General features: G+C 39.0%; 1 protein-coding gene across 1 annotated transcript in view; it reads left to right on the top strand.

The window, feature by feature from the left end:
* NUP210 (nucleoporin 210) overlaps window positions 1-15,951 on the top strand; it is an 85,542-nt gene that overhangs the window by 53,178 nt on the left and 16,413 nt on the right. The window contains exons 22-30 of the mRNA XM_088663252.1: window positions 91-218; window positions 1,275-1,410; window positions 2,529-2,591; window positions 3,155-3,334; window positions 7,548-7,628; window positions 7,832-7,963; window positions 8,879-9,037; window positions 12,160-12,245; window positions 13,808-13,982. Of these exons, the coding sequence (XP_088519378.1) occupies window positions 91-218; window positions 1,275-1,410; window positions 2,529-2,591; window positions 3,155-3,334; window positions 7,548-7,628; window positions 7,832-7,963; window positions 8,879-9,037; window positions 12,160-12,245; window positions 13,808-13,982 (1,140 nt within the window). The remainder of the gene's footprint in view (window positions 1-90; window positions 219-1,274; window positions 1,411-2,528; window positions 2,592-3,154; window positions 3,335-7,547; window positions 7,629-7,831; window positions 7,964-8,878; window positions 9,038-12,159; window positions 12,246-13,807; window positions 13,983-15,951) is intronic.

The raw sequence follows: 15,951 nt of genomic DNA, 5'->3' as shown, positions 1-15,951 counted from the left end.
CAACTTATCAGTATTAATCATAAGGGTGTTGACAATCTGGGAGAATTGCTTCAGAGAAAATGTGAACATCTGTAAACAAATGCATTGCAGGTAGAGATTGGCAAAAAAGTTACCGCTTACGTCAGAGTGCTGGATGCTTCCAAGAAATACTTTCCAGCTAAATACTTCGCCTTCATGGATTTAAATCTAAAGGCAGCATCTCCAATTATCTCATTAAAGTAAGTGCTATTTTAATTTGTGTTCTCTTATAGGCAAAAGGAACAAAAGTAATACTGCAAGGTATTTGCAGAGAGGCTGTACTGATAGTATGCATTCACAGAAGGGATAAATAGAAATATATTATGATGGATCTGGAAGATTATGTTAAACATCACTGCATTGTTTACAGTTATTATTTATATGTTTATAATCTTGCTTTTCTGTTACAAAATGTTCAAGATGACTTGCAAACTGCTAAAATGAGCAACTCACAAAATGGAAGAACACTCTGTGGAGAAAGCCTATCTGTGTCCATGTTAAGCCAGGAGCACTATAAAAAGTATCAGCATCTTTATTTGCCAGCAGAAACTATTCAGAGTGGGAGCAAAATGGGCCATGTTTGGAAGGAAGCTCCAAAACTGAAGTGCGACTGCTGAGGAAGCCCTGTCTTGCACTTCCACTGTCTTGCACTTGCGAGGCTCTTCTGAAAAGTCTCATTTTGGCAGTTGGGGAAATGGCAAGGAGATCCCATTGTCTTCTCTTCTAGCCTTAGTGTTCCATACCTGGGCTGCCAAGATCACACATGTGTCTCTCTGATTGTTGTCTCCTCATGGCAGCAGCTGTATTGCTGTGGTGAGGTGAAGGAGGTTGTGGCAGACGGGAGGATTGCACAGCTGCCAAAGAAGGTGGCAGAGCTGAGGAGAGGGACAGAGCAGATGGAGTAGAGGCCACAAGCCAGACTGAAAGACTGTAAGGACTGGGACCAACCCAGAGGCCTTCAGTTTCTCATTCCCTTCTACTCAAGGGGCTTTACATATAGATGCTGTTCCAAATAGATATTTTCCGTGTCTGTTGAGCAGATTGGTATTGGCAGGGATACTTGCTAGGGTGTCAGTGCCTCATCCTTGACAAAAGCTACTTAAGATTCAGTCAGCATCTGTGCCATTTTGTTTTTAACTTGTCGTTGTTGTATATTGCTCTACTTAGGACTTCATCATTCTAGACCCCGGTGCTGAATATTGTCTTCATTGCTTTGTACGCGGTTTGTCCAATTAATGTATTTTCTTACACTTCAGGCCTCTCGATGAAGCTTCTGATGAATACACTGCTGCTTTTCTAGTTCATGGACTGGCCATAGGTCAAACCAGTCTTACAGCATTTGCCACTGACAGATATGGAGAGAGGATCAGTTCAGCTCCACAGCAGATTGAAGTAAACCTTTTAACTCTTAACAGATAATGCTTTCTGGTTTCCTTAATATGGGGCTGCTTGGTTTCTCAAAGAACTCCTTTGATATGAATAAGATGAAATTATTAAATAATAATAATAATAATAATAATAATAATAATAATAATAATAAATAAATAAATAAATAAAGTATTGGTATCATTAAGCAAGAATATAAGCATGGTAATTCCTTCCATGTATTTAGCTTGTCAAAGCCAAAGCATTATAGTTCCCTGCAATGGTAGTGGCTAAGCAGTGGTTCTCCAGATGTTGCTGAACCATGACTCCCATCGGCCCCAGCCAGCATGGCTGATAACAAGGGACAATGGGAATTGTGGTTCAGGAACATCTGAAGGGCTACAGGTTAGCCATCTCTGCTATATAGTTTTGTTGTGTGTGTGTGTGTGTGTGTGTGTTGATACAGAAAGGCCCAAAAATGAAGGATAGATGGGACTTGATGGGGGTGGGATAGTAGTAATAGGGAAGGATAGCATAAATCACAGGAATATGTGATGAAGGTAAAAGCTCATGAAACAAGCACAGAATTTTATGGGACCTTCAATGAAAATACTGACTCATGGAAATTATAACAAAATGGAATTTAAAGATAAGGTCAACCAAACAATTAAAAAGAAGAAGAAGAGGGGAAGCTGGGCTGTAGATCTCATGGGCCAGAGCCACAATAAGTGACTAAAAACTGCTAAATGGCATTTCAGAGATGGAAAATGTAAGGTAAGGGTGAAAGAAGGAGATTTGAAAATGACCTGTATTGGAGAAGAGGAGGCCCTCAGCACCATCTCATTCCTCACCACAGGAAAGAGTCAAAGAGGCATAATTAGGAGAATAAACCAAATGTCAAGAAGTCCACATAGATGGTAAGGCATAGTGGGAGGTGTTGCTTGTATAGTCATTACTGTATTTTCCAGACATAGTAGCTGTCACTGATATAGATTACAGAAGGAGGAGAGAACACATGAAAAAAAGGAGGACAAGAGGAGGATTTGGACAAGTAGAAGAACTGCAAACACAAATTAAATGGATACGTAATCCTTGAAAAGTGGGCCTAAGTGGGCCTTTATTAATGCTTGCCCTTTCACTTCTAGGTCTTTCCACCTTTTAGACTGATGCCAAGAAAAGTCACATTGCTCATAGGTGCAGTGATTCAAGTGAGTTTTTGTTTGTTTATTTGTTTGTTTGTTTGATTATTGCACTGAATGAATTGTTTCTTAGTAAACCATCTATAGGTCTCATCATCATTGGCCATACTGGTGGGGCTGCTGAGAGTGATAATAGAAAGAATCTGGAGGTCATCAGATTGGGCAACACTGCTCTATCCTGCCATGAACTGTACTACAGTCAACTGTACTACAGTCAATGGACTGTACGGTACAGTCAATGGAGATCAACCTCTTGAAGAGACCTCTGCAGTAAATTAGAACTAAAATGAGGTCCTCCTAATAATCCTTTCACAAGTCCCAGACTGCATTATTTTCAGATGAAACAGATTCTGATCTTAAGATACAATCCAATACTTTTTTCCCCCTTTCACCTGGCAAGCATTTAGTGACTTTCGAATCATCCTTGTAAGGGGTTAAAAAAACAACAATGTTTTGGTTATGACTTTTAAGTTTTTGTTCCACTTTTGCAAGGTCCCTTGAATCTTCAAGGGTATGAGCCCTGTTGTATGTAATTGCTGTTAGTAATTAATTTGTTTTTTCAACAAACACAGATTACCTCTGAGGGAGGACCACAGCCGCAGTCCAACATAATATTTTCCACCAGCAATGCCAATATGGCCTCCGTCTACAGCAGTGGCCTTGTAACAGGAGTGTCATTGGGCAACAGTACTATAACAGGGATGGTTCAAGCTGTTAATGCAGACACTGGTAAAGTTGTGGTTGTATCCCAGGTAACGTTTGTTGTTGTTGTTTAGTCATTTAGCCGTGTCCGACTCTTTATGACCCCATGGACCATAGCACGCCAGGCACTCCTGTCTTCCACTGCCTCCCGTTACGTTTAGATATATGCATATCTTGTAACCTTGAGCTAGACTTTTATCTTATTTATTCTGCATTTTATTCTATAACCCAGACTTATACTTCCACATTGAGTACATTTACACATATAATAGACTGTGGTCTAGACATATTTTTTACATTGTGAATATGTCAAGTGAGCTCAGAATCGCTGTAGTTCACCAAAAGGTCCCACTTGACATAGCTATTTTGGAACAATTATCTGTTCCTTTTTTCCCCTTTTATACAAAGGCAGAGGCTGATAAACAGCTCCATTAAAATCTTGAGAGATCCAGTTTTCTGAAGGAGGCTATAAATGGATTTTCAAATGAAACCAGTGAAGGAAAAGTGCCCAAGATGGAAATAAGAAACATGTTATTTTTGGCAAAGCAGAGGAGACTTCCTGTCAGGAAGCAGACTGTCTTGACTTGTACGGAGTAATGGTTACTGAACTTTGAATCAAAATGGCTGCAGTTCAAATTCGCTGAAGGAAGCCCAATTCAACATGGCCGTCATTCTGCACTACAGTATCAGCTTTCCAGTTCGAAAACCTTATAACATAACCCCCATTTTGAAGGAAAGTTTCCTAAGTGCAGATGCTGGCAAAGTTAATCTTTCCCTCAAAAGTTATTACGTGACAGGCAACAGTGAAGGAGCACTTCCAGCAATGTAGGCTTCAGGCCTAAAGCTTGTTCCAAGCATATGCAGCAGCAGCCAGCTGGCAAATGAAGATAAGATCCTGGCCAGCTCAGTGGCAACATCAAAAGCAAGAAGTACCCTCTTCAGGGAGGATAGCTCTAAAACAGGCAGGGGGAAAGTCCAGACCTCTATACCCACACCCCATTCCTTGCAGCAGGTATCTTCAACCTTTTCAAATCCAGAACCCATTTTTAACCCTAACAGGCATTTAGGGACCCATTTCTTAATCTTTAACTACATATTTGTATGGGGATGCGCAGGCATCCCCAAACTGCGGCCCTCCAGATGTTTTGGACTACAATTCCCATCTTCCCCCACCACTGGTCCTGTTAGCTAGGGATCATGGGAGTTGTAGGCCAAAACATCTGGAGGGCCGCAGTTTGGGGATGCCTGGACTAGCAGGTCCCAACTCACCAGCTGAAGACCAGTAGCCTAGAGCAAATGGAACTGATGGTTGGGAGATAATGAAGTAAAATATCACACAGAGCAAGAAGCTGCTTGCAGTGATAAAATATACAATATACAAAATTTAAAAGAGAAATCAATCCTCAAAAATTTAAAACATCAGTTTTAACTCATTTACTCCTTTCTTTTCTGAAGGGGTGTACTTTCGTTCATGTCCATTTTCATCTGTACCATTCACCACTTCTTAGCCTAGATACATTAATGGAGATTTTTTAAGTTTCTGAGTAAGGACTGTAAATGTGAACCTGAACCTGATATGCAGCCTTAAAATGTCCTTTTATAACAAAGAACCTGAATCCTGTTCTGTTGATGTATTACTTTACTTTCCTGGATTCTGATGTGTCATTTACGGACAAGCACTTCATAATAAGTTGGCTTTGATCTGTCATTGAGTTTTTATAGTGTCCTGATTTATATATCACATCTGTAGTTTCATCTGTTCTGTCAGCACAGGCATACCTCAGTTAAACTTACATTTTTTCGAGACTTTGTTTACTGTTTTTTTAACTCAGTGGGGAAGAAAAGCTTTTAAAAATAATGATACAGTTCACAGCAAGATTATCTGATATTCTATTTAATCATAATTATACAAAAGTAGATGTTTATTAAAAACTTGGACCTCCTTCATTTCTTCCAGTGGCTAGTTCAGGATCTGGCAGGTTTTATTTTTAAATTGAGACATCACGTTTCCAAACAAAATAGAAGTGTGGATTATATACTTCAAGCCTCTGCCTGCCTAAACCTGTTAGTGGATATAGGGATTCTGTCAGGCTTTTGGTCAGTGGAATGTTTTGTCTGTTGATGTTTCCCGGATTCCTTGCTTTTATTTGATATTATTATCTGCTGTTTCCCACATATAGTAATTCTATGTATTTTTGTATTCGTTTTTTGTTTTATTGATCATGCTGTGGATTGCCTTGAGTGCCTTATTTGTTGCATTCCCGCATCACAGTAAACCATTATTTATCTTCATGGCAATGAGTCTATGGAAGCTTTGGGTTCACATACTCCTCCTCTCTCTTCGCCCGACACAGCTGCAAGGAGGGGTTTGGAAGATTCCATTTCTATTTTTTTTATTAACTCTCGCTTTTTTGATATCTGAACATGACGAACATGTAGTTAACTTAAAATATGGTTTGTTTGAAACAAACCAGCTTCAACCATTGGGTTATGAAAGTAGCTGGTTTCAACAAACCATAGTTAAGATTAACTACAATTTAGGCTTTGGGCAAAACACTATACTATGGTTAATTGAATGCAACAGCTTCCAATATTTTATTTATGTATTGAGGGGGGGAAATATCCCATCCTTCATCACAAATGATGTCAGGGTGAGTCACAGTCAATAAACAAATGCACTCAATGAAATCCTTCAATAAAACATTAAAAGCACATAAACTTCCACTTGAGTTTACCTACTCTCTATAATAGGCTCAGTATATGAATCCTCATCAAAGGCCTAGCGGAAGAGATGGGTTTTCAACTGGTGCCAGAAACTGAGCAATGTTGATGCCAGCCAATCCTCAGGATGAAGAGCATTCCACTTCTGGGTTGGAGCCAATGAACAGGCCCTATCCTATGCAAAAGTAGCCCTCTAACAGCTGCACCAGGGGGTGGGGAAGGGGAGGAGGGCACAAAAACCTCTAAAAAACATCACAACAAGGAAGGAGCATACTCACAGACCATAGAATGTTGACTGTTAATTGGGGGAAGGGAAGCAAAAAAAGGGTGTGATAGTCCTTTCTCTGTACAGTACATATCACAGGATGGGAATGTGAGCTCCCCATTGTGGATGGAGGCCAATTGCTACTTTCACTTCTTTTTGCTGCTTCTCCCTATATCAGATTTGATTTCAATTTGCCTTCACCAGTGCAGATCTCTCTTCCAGCTCTCCTGTGCTTGTTGTGAATCATCTGGTTCAGGCTTGCACTTTTGTGTGTGTTTTCTTTGTGTGTTGTTTCTGGTTGCAGTTCTCTGGTCTCTTTTTGTCCTGTCAGCTAATTTTGTTTTTTTTCTCAGACTGTTGTACTCTGACCTAATTTGCTAGTCTTTCCTCTTATATTTCTGCCTGGTATGTTGTTTGTTTGTTTGTTTGGTCTCCTGGCTAGAGCCATAGGCAGAAATCCCCTAGGGTAGATAAAGATACATGGCTGTGTGTGTGTGTGTGTGTGTGTGAGTCACTTGTAACAATATATTAAAGAGAAACCATTTTCTTATTTTGAATCTCTTCTATCCAAAAAATGACATGACTTACCATGTTTATGTTTCAGGTCAATTGCATCCCTTGTAACAAAATTCTGATTCTAAAACCACCTGCTTTCTGAGCAAAGCCTTGCAACCAGCATAGCTTACTCACCAATATTATGTGCCAGCATAAAAAAAAACATGTAGCTAAGTTATCTAATAACCTCTGCAATTTTTAGCATTTGAGTTTCGTGTTATTTGCTCAGAACAAGTCAAAGTTGCAGGTTTAGGAGAACTGCCTTTTCCCTAAAAGCCACCCAGTCAGCTAGCTTTACCCTCATTGAATATACTGTTGGTGTGCCCTCTTAATGACTCTCCACCCGACTCCTTTAGGCAACTATTTTCACCTTAAGACTCACCCAAACCTTAATTTAAATGTTCTCAGAACCACTGAAATACTTTTCCATTCTTGGCTAGCCCATGTTAGTCAGCGTTAAACTGTTAATGAGCATAAAAAATAATAAACATTTTATTCTTTTTTATTATTCTGCTGGATGGTTTACTGTTCTTGGTATTGAGCTCTAGGGATAAAGCAGCCTAGAATGTGAATAAATGAAGACAGCCAGGTATCCTAGTGGTTTATACACTTATCTCTTCCAAGGGGAGCAATTCATTCAAAAGATACAGAAGTGAAGTGAAAATCCACCTTTGAAGCCCAATTAATTAAATTAATATTGGACTTTGTATCTTTCCTTTTAGGATAAAGTGGAAGTTGAGGTAATTCAGCTTGAAGCTGTTAGAATTCATGCACCCATTACACGAATGAAAACTGGCACTCAGGTGAGTTGAATGTAGACAGTTCTCGATTTCATTTTCTTTCGGTTATGGTCAAATAAAATAGGGCCTGTTTTGACATAATATAATGGGGTGACTTGATGCAACTGATTATTACTACATATATCAACTTATTCTGTGTTTGTGACCTCAGCTTAGGAAAAATGCACTGGGTGATTTCTTTGTTAAAATGTGTGCTTTTCTTCCAGATGCCAGTGTATGTGGTGGGCATCACCAGCAACCAAGCTCCTTTTTCATTTGGCAATGCAGTGCCAGGGTTAACATTTCATTGGTCTGTCACAAAAAGGGATGTCCTGGATGTGAAAACAAGATTCAGTGAGGTAAACTTGTAATTTAAAATTTAAACACAGAGTGAGCCCCCCTACACACACACTAGGTGTTTTTTCACCCACGGGTGCATTTACTTTGATCTACATTTTCTAATAGCTTACCTTGAAGGCAGCTACAGAAAGTTAATTGTGTTTGTATATCTTCTTCCTTCAAGTCCCCACCCCCACCCCAATATTTTTTTTCTCCTGGTGCCAGAAATAATGGTTGCTTGGAGTTACAGGCATCATTTCCCATGTACAACTGGGTTAACCAATTCTGTTACCTGATTTCAGTGCCATATCTGTTGCTTGGAATGAATCTGATGGGCACCTTCCACTTCATAACAGTCTCCCAGTATCAAATGGTCACTAGGCATCATTCAACCTTAGAGCAATCTCATGGCAAGGTTTGCCTGGTGTCACGGGCTAACACGGGTTTTGTGTCAAAATGGTAGCTAGAGATCCAGCTAGAGGGTTTCACTGTGGTAGGTTGTTGTTTTCAGATAAGTATTTAGGAACAGCACAGGATGAGCCTTCCTGCTACTTCTGCTAACATCAGAACTCATTTGGCAATAGTTAACTGTACAGTGTGGCTTAGTCCACATGCTACATACTGTAGCCGGAAAAGGATCTGTACATACTGGCATGTCCTAATACCAATCTTCTCTAGTGCCCTCTGAACAGGCCCAGCCAACAGCAGATTCCTTTGGAGGATCCTAGTCCTACAACAATTCTGATTTTAAGTTCAGAGAAGAAATCTAGTAGCAACCAAAGTATACCTACATTTATAGGACGGCTTCTAATGATAATTCTATGTAGCTCTGTTGTCAGAGCTGAGATCAGGAACCTAAAGACTTTTGAAGTATTTTAGAACCAATATATTAAATGAAATTCCTTCCTTACTTAGACTAATATTTTGTCTTTCAGGCTTCTCTTCAGCTTTCCCCCCAGTGCAACTTTGCAGTGGATGTTTACGGTAAAGGGAAAGGAAGAACAGGGTTGAAGCTTGTTGTCAAAGCCCTTGATCCTTCCGCTGGGCAATTTGGCCACATGGTAAAAGAATTGTCAGATGAAATCCAAATACAGGTATTATTATATTGCTATTCCTTACAGGGCCATTCTGTTGTGCTTGGTGAAAAACAAGTTTTAGCTGTCAGGGCCAGTGCAGTACCGCAAGGCCTGTATGTGTCTTTCACAGTTCCACTTGTGCACATGGTGGGGAAATTGACAATGGCTGCATAATTGGCTGTGACCATGAGAACCTGAGTCTTGCTTGTTTTTATGCTGTGTCTATGAAGATGAACTCATAGGCAATATCTGGTAGAACCTCTGGAGCCAGAAGCATCTTAAGTATCTCACAGCATCCTGTCCCAGTCCTTAACTAGGAGAAGCACAACACATTGCTCTAAGCAAGTGAATATATGCAAATTTGTTGACATTTGCATAAGCTAGATGTTTCAGAATCCTGCTCTTCTAGTTACAGATTTTTTATATAAATTGTTTTCATAGTACAGTATAGGGTACACACAATCCTGAAGTTAGTGCATTGTAGCATTGGGTAAGTGCATCAGAATTCTCAGTTCAGTTTAAATGTGGAATTTCAGCCGTGCATCTCAAGGTCCTTACATTGGTAATATGTGTAGTTATAGAGAAATAGGGCTATGAAAGAATCTCTGGTGTCAACAAGATCATAATGCATATCAAGATGAACTCAACTTCTACCAGTATTTCAGATCTCCACAGTATTTGGATTTGTTTGTTTTGAATGTGATGTGTTTCATGATAACTTTTCTGGGGTTTAGCATTTATTTAGATGCTCTCTGATTGTGATAGTACAATTATGATCAACAGTCTTCAGTGAGTCTGTCACTTCACTCTGAACACAATTACAGCAGTGGTCCCATTGATTTCATTGGCTCCTAATTTGAAGAAAGTGTGCTTAGGATCACAGAGGAATTAATGAAGCTGAAATGGCATTTTCATGGAGCTAAATTAATTGAATTAATTAAAGCTGGCTAAAAAGGCCAACATACATTTATTTAGGTTAGTTTTTTAATTATGTACATCAGTGGTGTTCAAATGAATTCAGCACGTTCATATTAAACTTGCAAACCTCCATAAGTATATATAATTTGGAATTTGTTTTTTAAAAAGCTGGTTCAGGCTCCTTTAAATGTATACACAAGTAAAGCCCTAAGTGTAAGATATTTGAACCTGGCATTTTTATCTATATGCTGGTCCTGATCCAGTTATTGCATTCAAGGAAAGAGCTCCATGACAACATCAAAACCTGCCCTCCTCTCCCCCTGGGTTCTCCTCACACTGCCCCCAAATCTGTTCCCAGAGGATTGGGAAACCCTCAGAGCAGATTTGGGTGGCAAGCTGGAGGTGGAATTCGGTTGTATTCACAAAAGTTGTTCCTTCAGTACAACGATGGATATATTAATAAGATATCAATATCAATTGGCAGACAACATCGATACAGCTCAGTCTTCTGCTTTCATATCTTTGCCTAACAGTTGCACCTGCTTTTCCCAGATACTTTATTTTGCACTGTGTCAGCCAAGAAACCAGTCACAGAAGTTATAGGAGGCAAAAGTATATATGGAATGCAGACTCACAAAAATATGCCTGGGCTGCCTCTTAATTTCAGAAAACCATAACACTTTTATAATTCAAAAAATAATTTTTACAGACAAGTCCTTAACACTTACATTGAGTTCTTTTGTCGTAAATACTTTATTTAAGATTTGCTGCCCAAACTCCTGTGTGCCTGATTTCAATGATGTCAGTTTCTGTTCTTCCTGATATAAGTTTGGTTTCAGGATGCCATAATTAAGCCATAGATATTTAATAATCATCACTTCTAAAATGGCATTTTTAGGTTATCCTGGTGCAGGAGAATAGTTAGTGCTCTCTTTCCACTGGTTAATGGCACTACAGCTAGAAACTTCATGAGTCTCTATAAGTCTAACAATATCCCTTGCTACTGAGTATTCTGTGCTAGGAGCACTCTGGATGAAAATACTTTGTTTCAGAGCCTACACATTGCAAAACAGTTGAATGGAATCTAAATTTTTAAAAAGTTACATAATTTAACAAAAATGGAAAGAGTAGCTATCTGCATAGGGCTTTTAGCTAATCCCCTGCTTCAAGTTTGCTGGATGGAAATAATGGTCAACAGAAATTGCTGTTTAAAGTGCAGCACGGAAGATTTTCTTCTTTTCAAATTCCTTTTGCTCTCGTGTGCTGCTCGCTATAAGAAAGAAGTTGTAGGGAGCTAAGAATAAGATTTGTTGATGTGAAATGCCTCCATGTTTGGAGCTTCCATTATCCTTTATGACGTATCACATGACTCTTGAGATGCAATTGCAGCTGGAGAACGTGTTCCTTATGTGTGGTGGTAGAAATGTTTTTGACTCTACTGCACACTGAAGTACACTGGATATCAAATTACAGATTATGGCCCGCTGGTGTTCATACAATTTTCTTATAGGAACAGAATATACCTTTCAGCCCCCTTGTTTTTTCTCCAACTCTTAAGTAACATTAATGTCTGTCTGTCTGTCTGTCTGTCTGTCTGTCTGTCTGTCTGTCTGTCTCTGTTTTAAAAGCAGGTATATGTGCTATGGAGCAGTCATCTGCTCACAGTTGTGAAGTTGTATCTTTGTTAGCAGATAGGAAACAGAGAGATTTCATGTCATACATTTAGAAAGATAAGAAGAATAAATTGTTTGGCTCTTACGTACCATGGTAGTTATACAGCATCTGTGGTATTTACTGTTGCAGTAGCAATTGAGACTGGTTCCCATTCATTTTAGTAAAAGTACCCCACAAGTGGAATTCTTCTCTCTCAAATCTTACCATCCCACATCTTACATCTCTCTATTGTGAGAACTGTAAAAAATTAGTGAGACAGGACTTACCCTTGCAGAAGCCATGCTGGTTCTGCTTCAGCAAGACTTGTTTTGCTATATGCTTTGTAATTCTATCTTTAATAATGATTTCCACTGTTTTTTCCAGAGCAGATGTTAAGTTCATTAGCCTGTAATTCCCAGGGTCCCCCTTGGATCTCTTTACAAAGATGGTGTTACATAAGGAGAAGTTACATATTTTTGTTAGGAGATCAGCGGTTTCATAATTGACTAGTACATGTATCTATTTGCTACTTTTGTAAAAGCCTGAACAAATTTTTCTTCATTTTGTAGGTATTTGAGAAACTAGTTATTCTGGGAGTGGAAGTAGGACAGATCCTAATGTCGCCAAACTCTTTTTTTAAAGTTCAGACAAACAGGTTGGTGGTTAGGTTTTTCACATTTTGGTCTTATATATGATTTGATATAATAATGGTTTTTAATATGGAACCAAAAGCAAAATCATAGGGGATGAAAAACCAGGAGTAAGGGGGGGGGAGTGTCTTGTGGCACTCTAAAAAAATGTGTTTATTGTGGCATAAGCTTTCATGGACTAGATCTCCCTTTAACAAGGCATCTGACAAAGTGAGCTCTAGGCCATTTGTCAGTCTTTAAATTGCCATCTCATGGTGGTGGTAGTGTTGCATAACATGGTGGCCGCTCTAAAACTTCATAGAATCATAGAGCTGAAAAGGACCCTGGGGGTCTAGTCCAACCTACCCACCCACCCCCATGCAGGAATCTCAGCTAAAGCATCATGATAGATGGCCATCCAACCTCTGCTTTAAAATATTCAAGGAAGGAGAGTACTCCACTTCCTGAGGGAATCTGTTCCAACTAAGCATGTTTTAAGATGTTTCATTCTAGCTTTTTTTCCTAGAATTTTGCTTTGTATTTTTATATGTCACATGGAGCAAAGCTCTTTCCTAGAAAGGTGACTAATAAATGTTACGAGCTAGAATAAATGAAAATGTGTTTTTGACAGATGACAATCTGTTGATAGTTCTCATTCTAGCTTCTGAAACAATGAACAAACTGATTGTTTACTATGGGTAGTTAGTATTAAAGTACTTGTTCTTACAAATATTTTCAATTCAGCTATGTTTAGGAAAATGTAATCATTTTCAAATATAAAAGGGGAAGTAGATATCTGCTTTGCAGTGCAATCCTGTATAGTGGTACCTCGGGTTACAAATGCTTCGGGTTACAAACGCTTCAGGATGAGAACAGAAATCACGCAGCGGCAGCGGGAGGCCCCATTAGCTAAAGTGGTACCTCAGGTTAAGAACAGTTTCAGGTTAAGAACGAACCTCTGGAACGAATTAAGTTCTTAACCAAAGGTACCAGTGTACTCAGAAAAAAGACCCATTGAGCTGAATGGGGCTTTCTCCTAGGTAAGTGCGTATAGGACTGTAACAAGAAACACTTGAAATGATGATTTTCAAATTACACTTCCTTAAAGATTCACACATACAGACAATTTGGGATAAATGATCTCCCAAAGAAGTTTTAGTGTCCAGAAATCAGTTATTTGCTTCTGCTTAGTCATGTTCCTGTTGTGTATTTTTAATACCAGCTCTGAACCTGGCAGACTAATCTTACTCTAAAGCCTGTTTATAGGAAATACCTCTGAAGGCAGGCTGCATCCTGGAGTCCTGTCCATTAGTATTCTGAATCAAGTTTACATCAGTGAATGATGACACTGCAGGGCAGCAAACAGCAAGTGGATTGTAATATATGCATAAGCACAGATACGATGTCTTACAAGGATGCTTGAAATCAAAATCTGAACCCTTGAATCTTAGATAAAAATTCAACAGCATATCAGTGGTGTGCTGACATATGGCAACATGGTTTATATAAAATCATGTTGCGAACCTTGAGGTTTGCATTTTAAGAGTCTTAAAGTGGTTATATTTATTTTTCTCTTTGTTTTATCAAGGGACCGAGTTGCTGCTCTAACTTACCATGTCTTGGATGGTCAGGATAGAATTCCTGTGGTGCAGATTGATGAGAGAGGCCTCCTTAATTCTGGATCCTTGATAGGACTGTCAACAGTACAAGTAATTTCACAAGAGCCATTTGGAATCAACCAGACTCTTACTGTCACTATCAAGGTAGTGTTTTTGTGTTCTTTTTTCCTGTTCTCTTCAGGGAGATTAGAATGGCGAGTGCTATTTGCCTCTGATTTAAAATTGTAATTTCCCATTATTCCAGCTGGAGACAGTAATTGTAACTTCAGCTTGGAAAGTGCAAAAGAGTAGCCATCAGTTCTGTTTTAACAGAATGGCTAAGCACTTGTGCTGTTCTGCAATAAAACTTTGACATTGCTTGTTTGGAAAAGATTAGATGTAACGATGCTGACCAAAATTAAGAAAATATGGGTACACATGACTAATATATGAACCTGTTTTGCTGGACATAGATATACTAAAAAAAAGTTTATATATTGAAAACTAGATTGTAAAAATAAATGTGAAGCTTAAGCAACATTTTGTATAAGCTGTAATAAGTAACTGTTCCAATGCCTGTCAAAGCATTTGTTCTTGAAAGTTGCATATTGCTTGTGATTGTGGGGAGAGCATGTGTGGGGTACTCCCTGGTCCTGAAAGGGGGTAACTAAGACTCTGAAAGAAGAAGGATTCCCACTAGAATTTAATTACTTATAGGCTCATTGTGCTGGCTATAACTTATTCTGTTGGCATTCCATGGGCAAGGGGTAAGTCTGCTGTGTCCCTGCACATTGGCTCATTAAATGAGCTAGTTGTACCAATGGGGTGTGTGGCAGAAATCACTTTTTTAAAAAAATATACAGACTTTTGAGACAAAAAGGTTTGCCAGCTAGAACACCATAATATATCTACTGTACTTAAAACATAAAGAGTAATATAGGGGGTTTTTTTTAATCAGCAACAGATGTAAATTGTCATTATTATTTATTTCAAAGCAGACTGGATCATCCAGTCCTTGTTAAAAACAGTCAAGGATAGAACCAAGTTCATACCCTGTGGAAGGCAGTTCCATAGTGGTGGGGCCACTGCTTAAAAGGTGGGTCTTATTGGTATGACCTGTGGGAGTTAATAGTCCAGCAACATCTAGCAGGCCACAGGTTTCCACCCCTGCTTTAAAGGGCACAGGCAAACCTACCTCCCCATAGAAGTATCTACTTGCCCAAAGGGGGAATCTATTGGCCACAGCCAGTAGACAAGCTCAGGTCAGTAACTGGTGTGGAAGCAGCAGTTAAACTTCTAGTTTTAATTCGGGAAATATGTCTCTCAGCATCAGAACTTTGGGAAATATTGGCATAGAACAATATTTAGAGGTAATATAAAGTAAGAGCAAAATACTGTGTTGGAGGTGGGAAAGAGGCAGTACTAAATGGTAAAGTTTTTTTCTTTTAGAAAAAAATGTATAGTAGTATCAGACTTGTCAAGAGAGTTAACTGTAAAAGCAACTTGAATGCATGCTTGGAAAAGAATGGATGGACTTGGCATGAAGATAGCAGCATTTTAGAGGCAGCAAGACATGGCTTAAAATATAGGTGTATACAGCTCTGTCTTCTATTATTGGATATTACAAACCAAACAACCATGATATATGTCCTTTGCCCCAGATAGCTAGTAAAACACCATTTTAGAGTACATGTACATTTTGTAGGAAAACGTAAAACTATCAGAGCCTCTTCAGGAAGAAAAAAGAAAGGCCTTTCTTTGCTACAATGTAAACTAAGAGGAAGGGTTTCTCGTAGGTGTGTGAGGGTGTTTCTTTGTTTCCTTCATTTATTTTTCAGAGCAGTATCAAAGAAAATCCCCCCCTTTCTCTCTTCTTGAAAGCTAACCTAAAAAAGTCAAGCAGGTTTGCCTTCATTAATTAATAACAAAAATGCAGTCTCATAATAAATCCTTTGTAAATCCATTGACTTGACAGATCCTTGCAAGTTAATACTGCTGTGTATCTATTTAGGTTGCAGTATTTGCACACTTCCGGGAGTGTGCCCTGCTAATCACACAGTGATGCTTGCTTCTGAATAAACACACATAGGATTGTGCTTCTGAAGACCACCTATGGTGCAGTCAGCATGGAATG

This window comes from Zootoca vivipara, chromosome 2 (genome assembly GCF_965207765.1).
Source record: "Zootoca vivipara chromosome 2, rZooViv2.hap1.1, whole genome shotgun sequence".
Lineage (NCBI taxonomy): Eukaryota > Metazoa > Chordata > Lepidosauria > Squamata > Lacertidae > Zootoca > Zootoca vivipara.
The sequence above is the reverse complement of the archived record's forward strand: the minus strand, read 5'-3'. Positions and strand labels throughout refer to the sequence as shown.